The sequence below is a fragment of the Polistes dominula genome, unplaced genomic scaffold, assembly GCF_049000335.1.
Source record: "Polistes dominula isolate Pdom_NZ unplaced genomic scaffold, Pdom_raw_medaka contig_16, whole genome shotgun sequence".
NCBI classification, from domain to species: domain Eukaryota; kingdom Metazoa; phylum Arthropoda; class Insecta; order Hymenoptera; family Vespidae; genus Polistes; species Polistes dominula.
In genome coordinates, this window is record NW_028301040.1 from 2,768,070 (window position 1) to 2,782,697 (window position 14,628).

General features: G+C 32.3%; 2 protein-coding genes across 4 annotated transcripts; both read left to right on the forward strand.

The window, feature by feature from the left end:
* Positions 1–146: 146 nt before the first annotated feature.
* On the forward strand, positions 147–2,285 carry LOC107064839 (ciliogenesis and planar polarity effector 2). Of its 3 annotated transcripts, none has more exons than XM_015317920.2 (5): positions 147–294; positions 484–608; positions 717–982; positions 1,071–1,207; positions 1,298–2,285. In XM_015317920.2, the coding sequence occupies exons 2-5, from the start codon at positions 512–514 to the stop codon at positions 1,503–1,505; spliced, it is 708 nt and encodes a 235-aa protein (XP_015173406.1). In that variant the 5' UTR covers positions 147–294; positions 484–511; the 3' UTR covers positions 1,506–2,285. The 3 variants fall into 3 exon arrangements, with proteins under 3 accessions (XP_015173406.1, XP_015173407.1, XP_089030961.1); XM_015317921.2 differs by having other exon boundaries at positions 282–401; XM_089174835.1 differs by lacking the exon at positions 147–294 and having other exon boundaries at positions 325–608.
* A 25-nt stretch (positions 2,286–2,310) lies between these two features.
* On the forward strand, positions 2,311–4,852 carry zuc (Mitochondrial cardiolipin hydrolase zuc). The gene is made up of 3 exons (XM_015317923.2): positions 2,311–2,944; positions 3,109–3,293; positions 3,458–4,852. The coding sequence occupies exons 1-3, from the start codon at positions 2,568–2,570 to the stop codon at positions 3,679–3,681; spliced, it is 786 nt and encodes a 261-aa protein (XP_015173409.1). The 5' UTR covers positions 2,311–2,567; the 3' UTR covers positions 3,682–4,852.
* The last annotated feature ends 9,776 nt before the right edge of the window (positions 4,853–14,628 follow it).

Genomic DNA, 14,628 nt, shown 5'->3' on the forward strand with positions numbered 1-14,628 from the left:
TATGATCAGTGGATTTTATTGGTCAACGTAACACAAGATATTATAGAACTGCTAACTTCACGGCTAATGGAAATGCTTGTCATTCAAATATTTAGGACAACTCTAACTCTTATTGGTCTATACAAGGCGGGATTTATTCCTATTGGCTGATACCGTTGGGTTGCGCCTTTCTACGAAAGAGAACGAACTAAGCGACAAATTTTAGATGATATCGTTATACATTCTCGATATATTGATAAATAAACCTAATACCAAAAATCGAAATCGATTCTAGTCGATTATTATAATTGACACGTACGTGCATATAACAATTACATATGTATAATATATATATAATATGTTTATATACATGAATATATTCTAGCGTGATGTTTTTTACTATTTACATTTTGTATTTTTATGTAATTGACATAAAATTTAATTTATAAGTTTTTAATATGTGATATTATATTATTTAGTGTATTTATGTATATACCTTTTTAGGAATTGAATTATACTATTTAATATCATCATGAATGCAATAAATATGAACTGGTTAAGCTCAGCTGAGGGTGAATCTTTAATGCATCATTTTTACATTAATTCATCAAAAAAGAGACGATTTTATGGTAAATGATTATTTTACATTTTTTATATAAATTTCTTTTCATTTATTTTATAGTATAACTCTTATCGATGATTCTCAAGATTTTATATAAAATATCTTACACTTTAAGGTATCTTGGAAAAACCATCATTGCCATCTTCCATCGAGGAAGTTACTTATAAAATTTTTATGATTGGTAGATCAGGTGTAGGAAAAACTTCTGTCATAACACGTTTAGCTGGTTTTCCAGAACCTAATAATTATATTGAAACTAATGGTATCAAAAAAACCAATGTTTTTTGGCCGGTGAAAATCTGGGATAAAGTTATACTATTTAAATTACAATTCTGGGATACATCAGAGAGCAGTATTAAAAAATATAATCACATCTTACCAGTACATCTATATCTGCATTTTAATCAAAATATGAAAAATTTGGTTTATATATAAAAATATATTTATATATATATATATATTTTTTTAGGCATGTAAAGATAAAGTAGATGCAGTATGTTCTGTCTTTTCCTTCGATGATGTAACGAGTTTTAACGACATACCTTATCTGATAAACACGATGAGTACGATCAAAGAAAAACCAGCGAATATAGTAATCGGCACAAAGTAAGCTTATATAAAAAAACAATATTTATTATATATGGTAATTATTTAAGTACAAACAATCATTATTTTTATTGTATTCAATGTTAACAGATTTAAGCCATGGTCAAATTCGATGGTAGAAGAAACTCAAGTTAAAGAATTCGAAGATAAGTGGAAGGTGAAAATTATTAAAATTGATTCGAATAAATTAACAAACAGATCAGAACTCTTTGACTGTTCTTACCAACTTAATACTATTTGCAATATTTTGTGGAATAGAGATAAAGAATTTATATCCAAACAAATTGTTCAAAGTTGAAAATTGTTGTTACTTATTTTTTTATAATTTTAATTATATTTAATTTAAAAGTCATGTAATTATTAGATTGATCAATCATGATTTATGAAAATTAATATCTAATCATATCATAGCCATCATGACTACATTTTGACATTTACACAGGAGCATTGGTAATGAATGGAAGTGTTATAGTTCAAGATGGTTTTGAATTTTTAAATGAAAAATAACAAATTTTTCTCTTCAAATTATATATATATAAGACTGTGTAAGATTATATGTATATAAAAGACTGATTAATATATAAAGAAAGTTAGTTTTGACTTAACTTTAATATTTTGATAAAATATACACTGTGTACACTAAAAGTATATTTTCTTGTATATGTTTGTATTTAAATATGTAATAAAAACACGTCGTTTTAAAATTATCTTACACATAGAAGTTATCAAGGATCATAAATGTAAACAATACAAATGATAACAATTGTATATCATACTCACTCAAGATTATTAGTTCAAATTTAATTAAGTCACATTACGTTCAATATAATATTTCACTTGTATTATAATTTTAAAAATAATTGAATCTCCAAAACATTTATTTCTACTAGAATATTTCGTTTAATTATAACCTGAAAAAATAATCTGAATACAACAGAAATCGATAATCGATAATTTTTAATAGTAACCTGTTTTACCATTGTAGTATCGACCATTTATTGTGAAACATTTTCGTTATATGTGTATGTAACGTGACTTTTTTGTTTATAAAATAAATTAGATTATTATGACTTTTATGAAAGAAATATTCGAAGGTACTAAAATAATTCTTCTCAGTGATCTTTTTTAAATATAAATATTGTGAGCAAAGTAAAAGATTATAATCTATAGGATGGATATTATTATTTGAATTTTAACAGTAACAAGTTTAAAAATAGTTTGTTGAAAAAATCCAAACTATGTAAATTTATTGTCTTTCATGTAATTCTATCCATTCTATTAGGTATTATAATTATATAAAGTATCAGAAATAAGAAGTGAAATATAGGATCAGTATAATTTATAATAATAAATATATAAAATGATTATATTTGCAATTACATCAGTGATTAGAAACATAACAAATGCTATTGTGTCAAAATTGAGTAGGGGTAAATATACAGCGTGCAATATGACACTTGTTAAACAATCTTTAACTGTCAACAATTTGGTGATATATTCTATCATAGCGAGTGTTATTATTACTACTTCTAAATATTTGTGGAAAAAATATAAAAGATTCTCCGAATTAGATAAATCTATTGATGTAAAAGAAAATCTTCCTGAATTGAATCATTCGCTGAATAATGAATTTATAATGGAAACATTATTTTTCACGGAAGAATCAGATTTATGTCGAATGCATCTAGGTATTAAGGATCATTGTGAGAGATTAAACTGTTCTGTGGCCAGTTTAAAGTAAGACCAAAGAATGATTAAGTTTTCTAATATACAATTTTATAATAGTTTCCTAGTTTTAAGTATACGCTTATACAAAACAACAAGTATTTTAACGTATATTATATTTCCATATTGTCCTTGTGGCAAAGTAATTTCAAAGTTTATTTTTAATAATTTTTCAGTAAGCTAAAATATTATTTGGAATCTGCTAAAAAGACTATACATGTATGTATGTATTTAATTACTTTGGATGTATTGGCCAATGCTATTATAACAGCACATGAACGTGGAATTGTGATTAAAATTATATCTGATAATTTTGTGAACAGGTCAGACTTTAGTCAACTTATAGCATTCCGTAAAGCATGTAAGTTAAGCGAATAATAATGGGAATGTTTGACAAGTATCAATCAAGTAATCGACAAGAATTAATTAATCGCGATGAAAAAATTTCTTATCTTATGTTTTTTATATGTTTCATACGACATCTGAATATGTCACAAGAAGTCCTTAAAACATTTACATTTACAGGTATTAAGGTTAGAACTAGACAATCTACTAGTCTTATGCATCATAAATTTGTCATTATCGATAATAATATTCTTATAACTGGAAGCGCTAATTGGACTATGCAGGCATTATTTGGAAATGCAGAGAATATTATAGTAACCAATCATCCCATATTGGTTGAAAAGTTTGTTAATGAATTTGACAATTTGTGGAAAATATTTAATCTGCCAGTAACAAATTTGTAATAATTGAGAAGTGTAAAAGAATGACGATTGAAAGTTGAAGAAAACGTAATAATAACAACGATACCTAATAGTATTATGATTAAATTTAGTTTGCTTTAACGAAGGAAAATACGAATTTTTTTAATTTTATTATAAATAGTACTTGCATTTTGATTTGATTTTTTTTTTATTGTAAAAACAGAGTTTAAATATATATATATATGTATATATAATTTTTAGTAATTTTTTATTTCACGTTGTTACATTTAATATAATATTTGAATGAATCTTTATTCGTTTATATGTGCTGTTCAAACATCTTGGGTTTTTATGTTCGTTACAGTACTAATTGTAAGCCAAAGTAAACTTTAGGGGAGTTACCATGACGATCGTGACGTCACATGCTATCACCCTACGTTATTATTCGCATTATACTTTCTCTTCTTGTATTTGTAATACTTAAGACTTTAGTCGCCATGTTAATTGAATTATTCTTATTTAAAGTTAGTGTGTACATGATCACGATTAAAACCAAAGAGCATAAGAGTCAAAGATCAAATTAAATGAACATTCAAAAGTTCTAATAATATTGTTTTCGATTACGAACAAAAAACGAATCTCGATAGACGTTTAATTACTTGACTTCGATTAACTTTAAACGTGACGTCATAGTTGAACTATGTCATGCGCAGGATCAGTTAACGTTTTATAGATAATAATCATCAAGGAATTTAATGACATCACAACAGGATTTATTCCATAATCGTATACGCATTACCAAATAATCATTTCTTTTTTCATATTATTCATTTGCAGGTAATTCTTATGCACTTATTCATCCTTAATATTTCTCAAGTTCTCGGCTTTTTATTGCGTCTCGTTATACTTATTCGAAAACAGGATATACGAATTAAGTGAAACGAGTCGAGCTAAGTGGTTTGCATTTTCATTAAAATCTAATATTAGATGAAGTTAAACGCCGCGCTCAACTGTGAATTCATAAAAGCGGATCATAAAATTGTCAAATGACGGGAAGTTTTTTTTTATGGAGAGTACATTTCTAATGCAGTAGTAGTAGTAGTAGTAGTAGTAGTAGTAGTAGTAGTAGTAGTAGTAGTAGTAGTAGTAGTAGTAGTAGTAGTAGTAGTAGTAGTAGTAGTAGTAGTAGTAGTAGTAGTAGTAGTAGTAGTAGTAGTAGTAGTAGTAGTAGTAGTAGTAGTAGTAGTAGTAGTAGTAGTAGTAGTAGTAGTAGTAGTAGTAGTAGTAGTAGTAGTAGTTTTATAACGTGTGTGCAGTCGTTGATGATAGAGCTGTGAAAAGGAGTTGTGTTTATTCTGAAGGTTTCAAAACAAAAAAAAAAAGAAAATTGAAAAAAATATGTAAAGGAAAGAAAAATAAGGAGAAACGAGCAAGGATTTTGAACCATTGAGAAGTTTTTGAACATTCAAAGAGAAGTGTATTCCAAAGCTTGCAATATATTACGAATTACAGGCTCACTACATACAGTATCAATAAAAAGTTTGGAATTGTCAAGTAAATCTCATCTAAGTAAATTATCTCACTGGAAATGATAGTTGATGATGCATCTGGAATGTTTCTAGAATTACCGTACCGTAAAATGGATACTGTGGGATTTAAAGGAACTTTAAAAATCGAGAAAGATCTGTTGAAACCACGTGCGTTCTAGAAATATATATATGTATATATATATGTATATATGTGTATATAATTGTGTATATATGTATGTATGTATATGTAGATCGTGGTGGGGTAGCAATCTTACAAGGCCTGGAATAGACGTACTTGACATTGCTTTAACGTTCTATTATACCTTGTCCGTGGTCTTCTCATTGGTAAGAGGAAGACACGAATAAGCACGAGTCGACACTTTTCTTTCTTTTCACGATACTTTATTTAGTATGTACTGTACTCACGTACGTGAGAAATCAACCTTAGTTGATGATCCAAATACAATAGCGAAGCAACATCATCGTTCACTGTCTTACTTAGCTCAAATTCGTTTAAAAATAACAATCAATGTTGTTTGTTATTTATATATATTTTATTTAATACATTTTATATATATTGTTTTTATCGGAAATTTAATTCAATCGGTATATGTCAATAATATTTTAACGAATTATTGGATTGATCAGGAAATTCCTGTTGATTATTAAATTTTTCTTAAAATCGGCATCAATTCTTCAATTCAAATCTACCAATGGTATAAGCATTGAGGTTGCTAAAAAGAAATATAATGTAAATAAATATATGAAAAATATTAATAGAATATAAATTTATAAATCTGCATGAACTTACCGAGCAATCTAATATTATATCGATAATTCAATAATCTTGCGTTAAACGTCGTTCATATATATTTTTATCGATTTGATGTGAAAGAAATATCGGTTACAAATAAGTGTCAGTAACTCTAAAAACAAACTCTTTTTTTACAGGAATCTTAGGAAGTAATAGAGTAACGTTAGACTGAAGTTTGTCTTTGGGGTTGAATTTTCCGAACGTGTGTACGTACATACAATATATATATATATATATATATATATATATATATACTTACATAGGTTACTTATATAGGTTCACGAGCGCGCTACACCTGCGATCTTAATTCCGTCGTGGTTCGCGCGTATTGATTGCGTATTTTTAGATCTGCCAGCGGCAACCCTGTCGTCGTCAAATATTAACTCGACTCCCAAAATAGAATTCGCCCCGGCATGAGAAGCGACAGAAGACCTCCCACCCCAATCAAACCCACTCCACCACCCTTTCTTTATACATATATCTTCCTCCACATTCTACTTTCTTCTTGCTAGACAGCACAAAGATCAAGAATGAGGGGGAAGATGCGGAGGAGAGGGTTGGACGTACGTGTGAGGGTTGCTTTCACTCTTTATTTTTTTTTTCTCAAGTGTTCAACTGCAGCTCAAAGAAAAGGGTAGAAAAACCTTACTAATTCGTTTCGTATTAAAGAAAGAAAAAAAGGAAAAGAATCGAATTATTTTTCTTTTGGCACGTTTCATATATATGTATTGTGGTCATATACATGTGAACGCATACATATGTAAATACAGGAACACGCGAAAATGCAATTTCATGTCTTTACGTCGTCGCTAATTTCGGAAGTCATGGAGTTTCAAGTGCGTCACCTGGGAGTTACAAAAAGAAAGAAAGAAAGAGAAAAGAGACAGAGATTTATATGTACGCCAAGACAAATCCGTTCCATTTTCTTTTTCCAACGGGGGAAAAATCGTTAAGAAATTTTTCGAAGAATATTATATGCCTAACGAAACTTTCTATCGAATCTTGGCGTTCGTTGTTTAGATTTTCGGAATATCAACATTATATTATTGTCTATATTTTCGTTAGAAAATCTTACCATTGTAGTGATATTATTAAATTTCATTTAAACAAAGACAATAGTTCAAAGTGTTTATAAGATAGGGGATGATATTAACTCTCTATAATTGAATTATTTTTTCAGATTTTGAATAAAAAGGTTTTCAGACATTTAGCTTTTACGTTATTTACTTAAACGTGTATTTACAGATAAATGATTTAAGTATCAAGAAACTAGATCGCTTGGTGACAGGGAAGTCCTCCTCTATTAAATAATCTACCTTTCATCCACCTACGCACGTCAACGATTTCCGAAGAACGATTATCAATCTTCCTGGCATTTCCATTGGTCACGAATGACTCGGAGATTTTGGCAGCGGATAATCCTACTCGTGCGTTACAACCCTCGTCTTCTTCCAGACTGGTTTTAAACCAACGACAGGTGACATGCTTTAGTACTCACATGGCCCACTTTCGGCCAAACAAACTTTATAATATCAAATTCGATAGTCGTATTGAGTCAAAGTTATCCTTATGGTTTTCTATACAGCTGAGAATTCTATAAGTTTTTGAATTCATGGTAATCAATCATATTTGAAATATTGCGAATTAATCGTTTATTGTTTGTCACAGGACATTTGCTTGGAAAAGTTCGAAACTCGTAAACAAGAAATTTGTAGAAAGTTAAAAGATTTGTGAAAAGTATTGCAAGGAAATTCGAAGAAATATATTTGGCCATTAAATTTCCAAACACGATGATATATAACCAGATTCACAGAGAGAGAGAGAAAGAGCACGCGGCGATGTCTTCAACATCGAATTGTGCAATAAACGTTACCCTCGTTCGTATACGTTCCGGTTTATGTTTCCTCTTTCCTGGGAGCACCGCGTGTTTTATTTACATTTTATGTCGAAATTATCGAAAGGTGTTGAAACGGATTCGACGTTTTTAGATTTTCGAATGATTACTGGACTCATAAGTTATCGGAAAGATTATAAGCAACTTAGTCTTTTCATATTCAGGAGGTCATTGACCATTTTCTTGGTCCAAAGAACTTTTCGCGATACCACATTATATTCAAATTTAAACAAAATTTATTTCAAACAGGGGGATCAAGATAAAGTCGAATCTTCGATATCCGAACTTCATTAACGGATTTGAAACTGAATTTTCTAAAAACAAGAAAGTACGATTTTATCTGTTACGAATGCATTCTCGTAACGAGCTAGCACAGACAACGAAGAAGCTTTCCCAGATCCAAAAATAAGAATACGTACCGGTCCACCTGCCTTCGATTTTTGTTCGTTTACTGAGTGGTGGACCTGTACATTTTTAGAATCATACAGTTGTAGAGAGATAACCAGTTTGGTCATCGAACTTTATCTTTTGCTTGTCTGAAAGTTGTTCGAGTAAAAGCGAGGATGAAAAAGAAGTAGAGAGAGAGTGAGAGAAAGAAGGGAACAAGAGAATGTCTTCTATCTTGTTCAATGCTTTGAAGAAATAGGGAGGAAGAGAGAGAAAGCTTGTGTTTACGCCGTTGGATTATCGTCTTTGTCGCCATCGTCGTCATCGTAGTCTGCACCACCACCAACCACCACCAACCACCATCACCACCACTATTTCGACTGACGTCGTGTTCGTCGTTACGATCACGTTTCTTCATGTTGCATGCAGGAGGTAGAAAAAGAAATAGAGATAGATAAAGAAAGATAGAGAGAGATAGAGAGAGAGAGAGAGAGAGAAAGATAGAGAGAGAAAGAAAGAGAAGGGTGTTTGAACTCTGGGCCGTGGTTGAACGGCCTTTAAGTTTTCTCGAGTCCTGGCCGAGCATCGTTCTACCTCTAGCAGCTCCTCCCTAACCGTCCCACCACTTCCCCGAACCTGGCACGAGCGCGTCCTGAAAGAGGCGGCTCTTTGACGTCAGAGGGAATCGGCCAACGTCGTAAAACGAGACCACAGCCACCGAACCGAAATACACCGCGAGTCTTGCACGTCGCAACGCGCCCGTCTTCTCTTGCATGCCACGTTTGCTATCCCAATCAGGGTGGGGTCAGTTGGGGTTAAACACCCTTTCATCCCCCTTCTTCCCTCCCCTCTTTTGCTTACCCTCTTCAAGATGGTCGGTTTCTATCTTCGAAGATATTATGTCCTAAAACGACAGGCTTTACTTAAGTTTACCTTTTCATTTGATCCTTTGCAATGTATTATGAATTTTCTGTTTCGCGCCAATGTTTCTCGTCTGTCGGGGTAAATTTATTGATATTACACTAGGGAAGGGAGGGAAAGGGTAAATCTTTGAAGCAAATAGGTAAGAGAGAACAGGCACACAACGAGACGGGGAAAATGTTGATTATTTTCTCTAGCACTGCATATCATCTAGCGTTCTATCTTTGCTCGGTGTTTCCTTGAAACAACGCGCAATCGGCGAGTTATACATACATTTGTTATTTGCTTCGACTTATACTTTACGACATGGGTTTTTATGTCTTGCGAATTCGTGCCTCTTCCATCTCATTTTAAATCCTACACAGATCACGCTTGACTTGAGCTAGCATCCAGGTAAAGTATTTAACGTTAGCAAGGTAACGTCGAGTGGTTAAATATTGCTTGTGACCGATGCCACGCCAGGGCACGGACTGATAGAAGTGGAACATTGTCCGTATGACGATGTATAAATGGGTTAGCGAGTATGAAAATAGTCACCGGGGCGTTGGACCTGAGGATCGATGCGATTTCTCATCCTCGTCGACGATAAACGCGACGAGCTCGTATATTTGGTACCAACGTTGAAAGAATACCGGACGTGTTGTTTTTGTTGTTGTTTCGTTGAATTTACTTTAGACTTTTCATCAACTTTCATTGATTCGACTCCTTCAATTATTTATTTGATCATTTGTATGTTCATTTCTTGATTGAATAATTAGATTTTGTTTTGATAGGATGTTACTTGACGTCAATAATATTTTGTAAAACAAATGGTTAGTTTTAAGGATGAAATGATTATGGCGATCATATCCTTGATTATTATTTTTATTAGAAGTCTTATGATAAAAATGAAAAATCTGCTCATGTGGTATCCCTAATAATATATTTTGTTTGGTATAAATACTAATGGATGAGTATTTGAAATAAGATACGGTCAAGATTATAAATTGATACACATTGAGTAAGTTTTATTATAAACACTGATCCAGATATGTCTACAAAAATATTGGATACGAATAAATATAATTGTTTATTTTTAAAAATAGATCCAACGAAGAATTCTCGAAATAGAAAATACTTTTAATCGGTAGAAGAAGAAGAAGAAGAAGAAGAAGATGATGATGATGAAGAAGATTCAAGAAGAAAAAGGATTCGTAGATCTACTATAAAGACGATGAAGACATTTGCGTCATACAGGGAGGCCCATAGCTCATCCGATGGAGATGCGTAAACACTATATGCAGACAAGGATCATTCGTGTGTGCCATGTGTTATATCTACAAGTATACAACTATATTGAGAGAAAAAAGAGAAAGAGAGAAAGCGAAAGTTGGACGTTTGGACCGGTCTGTTGGTCGGTCGAATGTTCGATGTAAGACGAAGAAAATCGTCTGTATTGAGTTGGTTCGCCGAACGTGAGAGCTTGTCAAAACATAAACCTAAGAATACGTTGATCGTGATCGGAAATAGCAAGACGGTGGACCGAAATAAGCGAATCGCAAGATAATGGAACGCGGGTGCATCCTAACTTTAAGTACCGACGCAAGTTTACCCCACTCGATCAACATGACCAAGATGAAAGAAAATGAAGATTAACATGAATATGAATATGAATATGAAGATGAATATGAAAGAGTAAGAGGAGGAGAAGAAGAAGAAGAAGAAGAAGAGAAGGGAAGGAGGTCCGGATGTTGGCATATGTCGAATGCATACTGCATACCCTCGTCAGGTGTTACGTCCTCAGCCGTGGTGGCAAGTCGGCTGCAGTCGATGACACCACGAACGAGACGAGCTTCTCTGGACGATGTGTCGCCACTCGACTTTACTTGGCACCGTATCATAAGCGTCGTTAGACTTCGAGTGGGAGCTCTAGCGTTAACTTAAAGTCGAACACTCGATTGATACGTTCCCCTTAATGACGTTTGGAATCCCTGGATAGAGTTCAGAAACGAATATGATTAGGAAATAGACCGATCAACGATCGTGTTTGAGACAGGTGTATATCTAAAAGTTTCCTTAGATATGTTTATATGTATATATATAATTTGGTATATACAATGTGTTCTAAAAATTGCTTTACTTAATATATAAATTATATCTATTTTCTTTTTATTTTTTTTGGCAAGTATTTAAAGTGGCGGCATAGAGTGGGTTTATATTTTTTTAACAACCCTATGACTGAAGATTTATGTCTTGTAATAGTAAGCATAATATTTTAGTTCTATTAATAAGGCAAGAGATTTATTTTTGTTTTGATTTTAATTTCTAGGCAAAAACGACGTTATAAGAAACGCATAAATATAAACGTTTAATATAAAATTAAATGAACAATATTACGTTCCTCTGGTACGTTTTAACGTTAAAAATGATTTCTGTTATTCTCTTACAACGCAAATGATTATTAAGTTCATTACAAACTACGTATGCGCCAACACGGGGGAAAAAAACAGCGCTTTTTCTTCTTGAAAAGGTTTTTTCCTCCCACCCTCCTAAATTTGAGCGCACTTAAACATGTAGTATTTCGTTGGAGCCATGATCGTTGCCAAGAAATAATCCACGATGGCAACAAATCGTAAGATTCTCACGTGAGATAACTCGCGAGTAATCGTGAACATATGTTTCGTTCTGAGTTCATCGTGCTCGAATAAAATATGCGGATGAGAAAAGAGAGAATATCCCGAATGACGGTAGAAAAATCTTTTATTATCCGACCGTGTACTTTGTCGTGCTTTTAATGTTTCCACAAAACGATTGCTAAAGAGTTTACTTCTCGTAACCACGAGTGTCGTGTTGGATTTCATCATTTCGTAATAAAAATACAATATACAATCAAATGTGAAAAGATTTGGATAAGTTTTCTAGAATAAAATAAAATCATATGTAAATATTGTTTAACATTAATTAATTTCAATTTTCACAAGAGTGGATATAAAATTTTCATTCCATCGTCGTAGAAAAATTCGAGATCTTTTGTACATTTTCATATAAAAATTACAAATTCGCTATATTTTTATTTTTACCAGCGTTTAAATTCAATAAACGAGAAACATTTTATTCGAGATAATATTAAAAATAATCAACGCTATACCGTCCGAGGAGAAGATTTAATTAATTCATTTAGATAGTGGTGATGTATTTTTCTATTTCTTTTTTCTTTTTCCAAGCAACTTTAGTGGACCGTTCCAAACGTTGGCACGTTGGAAACGTAGAAAGGTCAAAGGGTTGATATTTGCTAGCGGGCCACTAGAGTTCTCTCTCTCTCTCTCTCTCTCTCTCTCTCTTTCTCTCTCTCTCTCCAGTAGTAAGAACTTCAAGGTTGAAATCAAGTTGCTTCGTGCAATTAGTTGACTCTAATTGAACTTCGTACGTGCTTTAGTTAAGCTCTATAAAGTAAAAACGTATATTTCCCTTTAGAAGGGAAGGTCGAGTTAAAGTAAGTAATCCTCGTGATTCTTCGTTTATTTTCTGTAAGTCAACGAATCGATAATCATTAACAACTACGAATGAAATTGAATATTGTATATATATATATATATATGTTTATTTCGTTTGTCATTTATAATGCGTACGAGAGTTTCTGGAAAAATATCACGTAACGAATAATTGTTAGGATTGTTCGATAAGGCGGATTACTTCGTTTCTTTGTTTTATTTTGCATTATTAGATACTTGACAAACATACGTTATGTTTATCGGCACCACAAATATCTCCCTTTCTCTCTTCCCCTCTCTCTGTCTCTCTCAGTTTCCTTCAATATTGCGGGTTGCACCACCATGCGTGGGTGAGTTGTGTGGGAATGCGCACGGTCTTCCGTAGATTTCCCTTATCCCGGCCATCCGGGCTTCGTCGTCATGACAACACACCCTCCACCCCCTAGAACGACCACTGCATTCTGCTGTTCGAGCATCAGCACGAAATCGTTGAGGGCTGCGAAGGGTTGCTACAATGATGGAAACATCACGCTGCGTGTTCTAATTAATTTCATTGTTTATATCGACTTTCAATGAAATTAAAGTTTATTCGACTATCGATTGACAATTAACAATTGCAATTGATATTAATGATTCTAATAACTCTTACATTTATTTTTAATTTCAGTTTATAGTTTTGCAGTAACCGATCGAACGAACGATGGAATCGAAGTAAGTGAAAGGGTTCATTGAAAAAATTCAAGTTCGATGATTCTCTTACCTATCACTCGCAAAAGTGTCAGAAAACTAAAGGTAAATTGTCGTTTTATCTTGAAAACATGATTCATGTAAAAATAGTTGGATGCTGTTCCAAATAGTACAAGGTCGTCGGATATATTTTATTCCGAGTGGTTTGAAAGTACGATTCAATATTTTACTCGACATGTATTTCTGGGTCACACATCGCGTCTCTTATTTATACATCGAATGTTATATTAAAGAAGGTAGGAAGTTAGTTGTGAATAATTTGAAATTTATCATTGGAAAAAGATTGCTGGAAAGAATGGGTGGATCGATCTGAAAGTAACAAATTCAATTTGTATAACTGTTTTATACAATTTCAACGTTTATTTCGATATATACAAAAAAACATTGCTTGACGTTAAACAGAGGCCACGCACTTCTCGTCACGAACTTTAATTAAATCCTTCCTTCGTCTTTTTCATTAAAATATCTATCTTATATCTTTCATTTTTTTTTCTAACAAAAAGAAAGGATGATCTACAAAGAGTTTAATGCCTACTGAAAACATCTCTGAAGGATGAACGTACAAATGTAGAAACGCGTGTACGCTAACTTTCGACTTTCTTCTTCTTATTCTTATTCATCATCATCATCATCTTCTTCTTCTTATTCTTCATCTTATTATTATTATTCTTATTTTTCATATTCATCATTTTCATTATTTGTAATACATGTACATAAATCGTTTCGTCGTTCACAAAAAGCGTACAAACTAACAACTCGCGGAAATCTTTCATTCGAAGATCCACGAGCGAACGTTTGCCACGCGTGTAAATTCGTTCTCACGCACATTTATTTCTTTTTCTTTTCTTTTTTTTTTTTTTTACCATAATCGTTCTCATGCAACATTTCGCACATGTGATACGCAGTGCGTAAAATCGATGACGTCGAGGAACCTCTCGAAATTAGGCTGGCTTTAGAAACGTCTTGATTCTTAAGTAAACTTGGCGCTAAAATATTGGCAAATTTCACACTAAATTAAAAAAAAAAAAAAAAAAAAAAAAAAATATTAACTCGTCGTGCCAATAAAGATATAGTGCTTGTTATCAAATATCTAGTGATATTTATATAAACGTGTCAATTATAATATCATTGAAATGATCCTAACGAAACGTTAAATAAGTTTATTAATTACGTCTTTGACTTTTTACATTTGTATGATTGCAAGTTGCATAATTTCAATTGTTGTTT

Bases quoted from the DNA above. Each gene is read 5' to 3' on its own strand.
- zuc (XM_015317923.2), top strand. From the start codon at position 2,568: ATGATTATATTTGCAATTACATCAGTGATTAGAAACATAACAAATGCT. The intron at 2,945-3,108 runs GTAAGACCAAAG...ATAATTTTTCAG, and splicing joins TGTTCTGTGGCCAGTTTAAA to TAAGCTAAAATATTATTTGG. The intron at 3,294-3,457 runs GTAAGTTAAGCG...TTACATTTACAG, and splicing joins TATAGCATTCCGTAAAGCAT to GTATTAAGGTTAGAACTAGA.
- LOC107064839 (XM_015317920.2), top strand. From the start codon at position 512: ATGAATGCAATAAATATGAACTGGTTAAGCTCAGCTGAGGGTGAATCT. The intron at 609-716 runs GTAAATGATTAT...TTACACTTTAAG, and splicing joins AAAAAAGAGACGATTTTATG to GTATCTTGGAAAAACCATCA. The intron at 1,208-1,297 runs GTAAGCTTATAT...CAATGTTAACAG, and splicing joins AATATAGTAATCGGCACAAA to ATTTAAGCCATGGTCAAATT.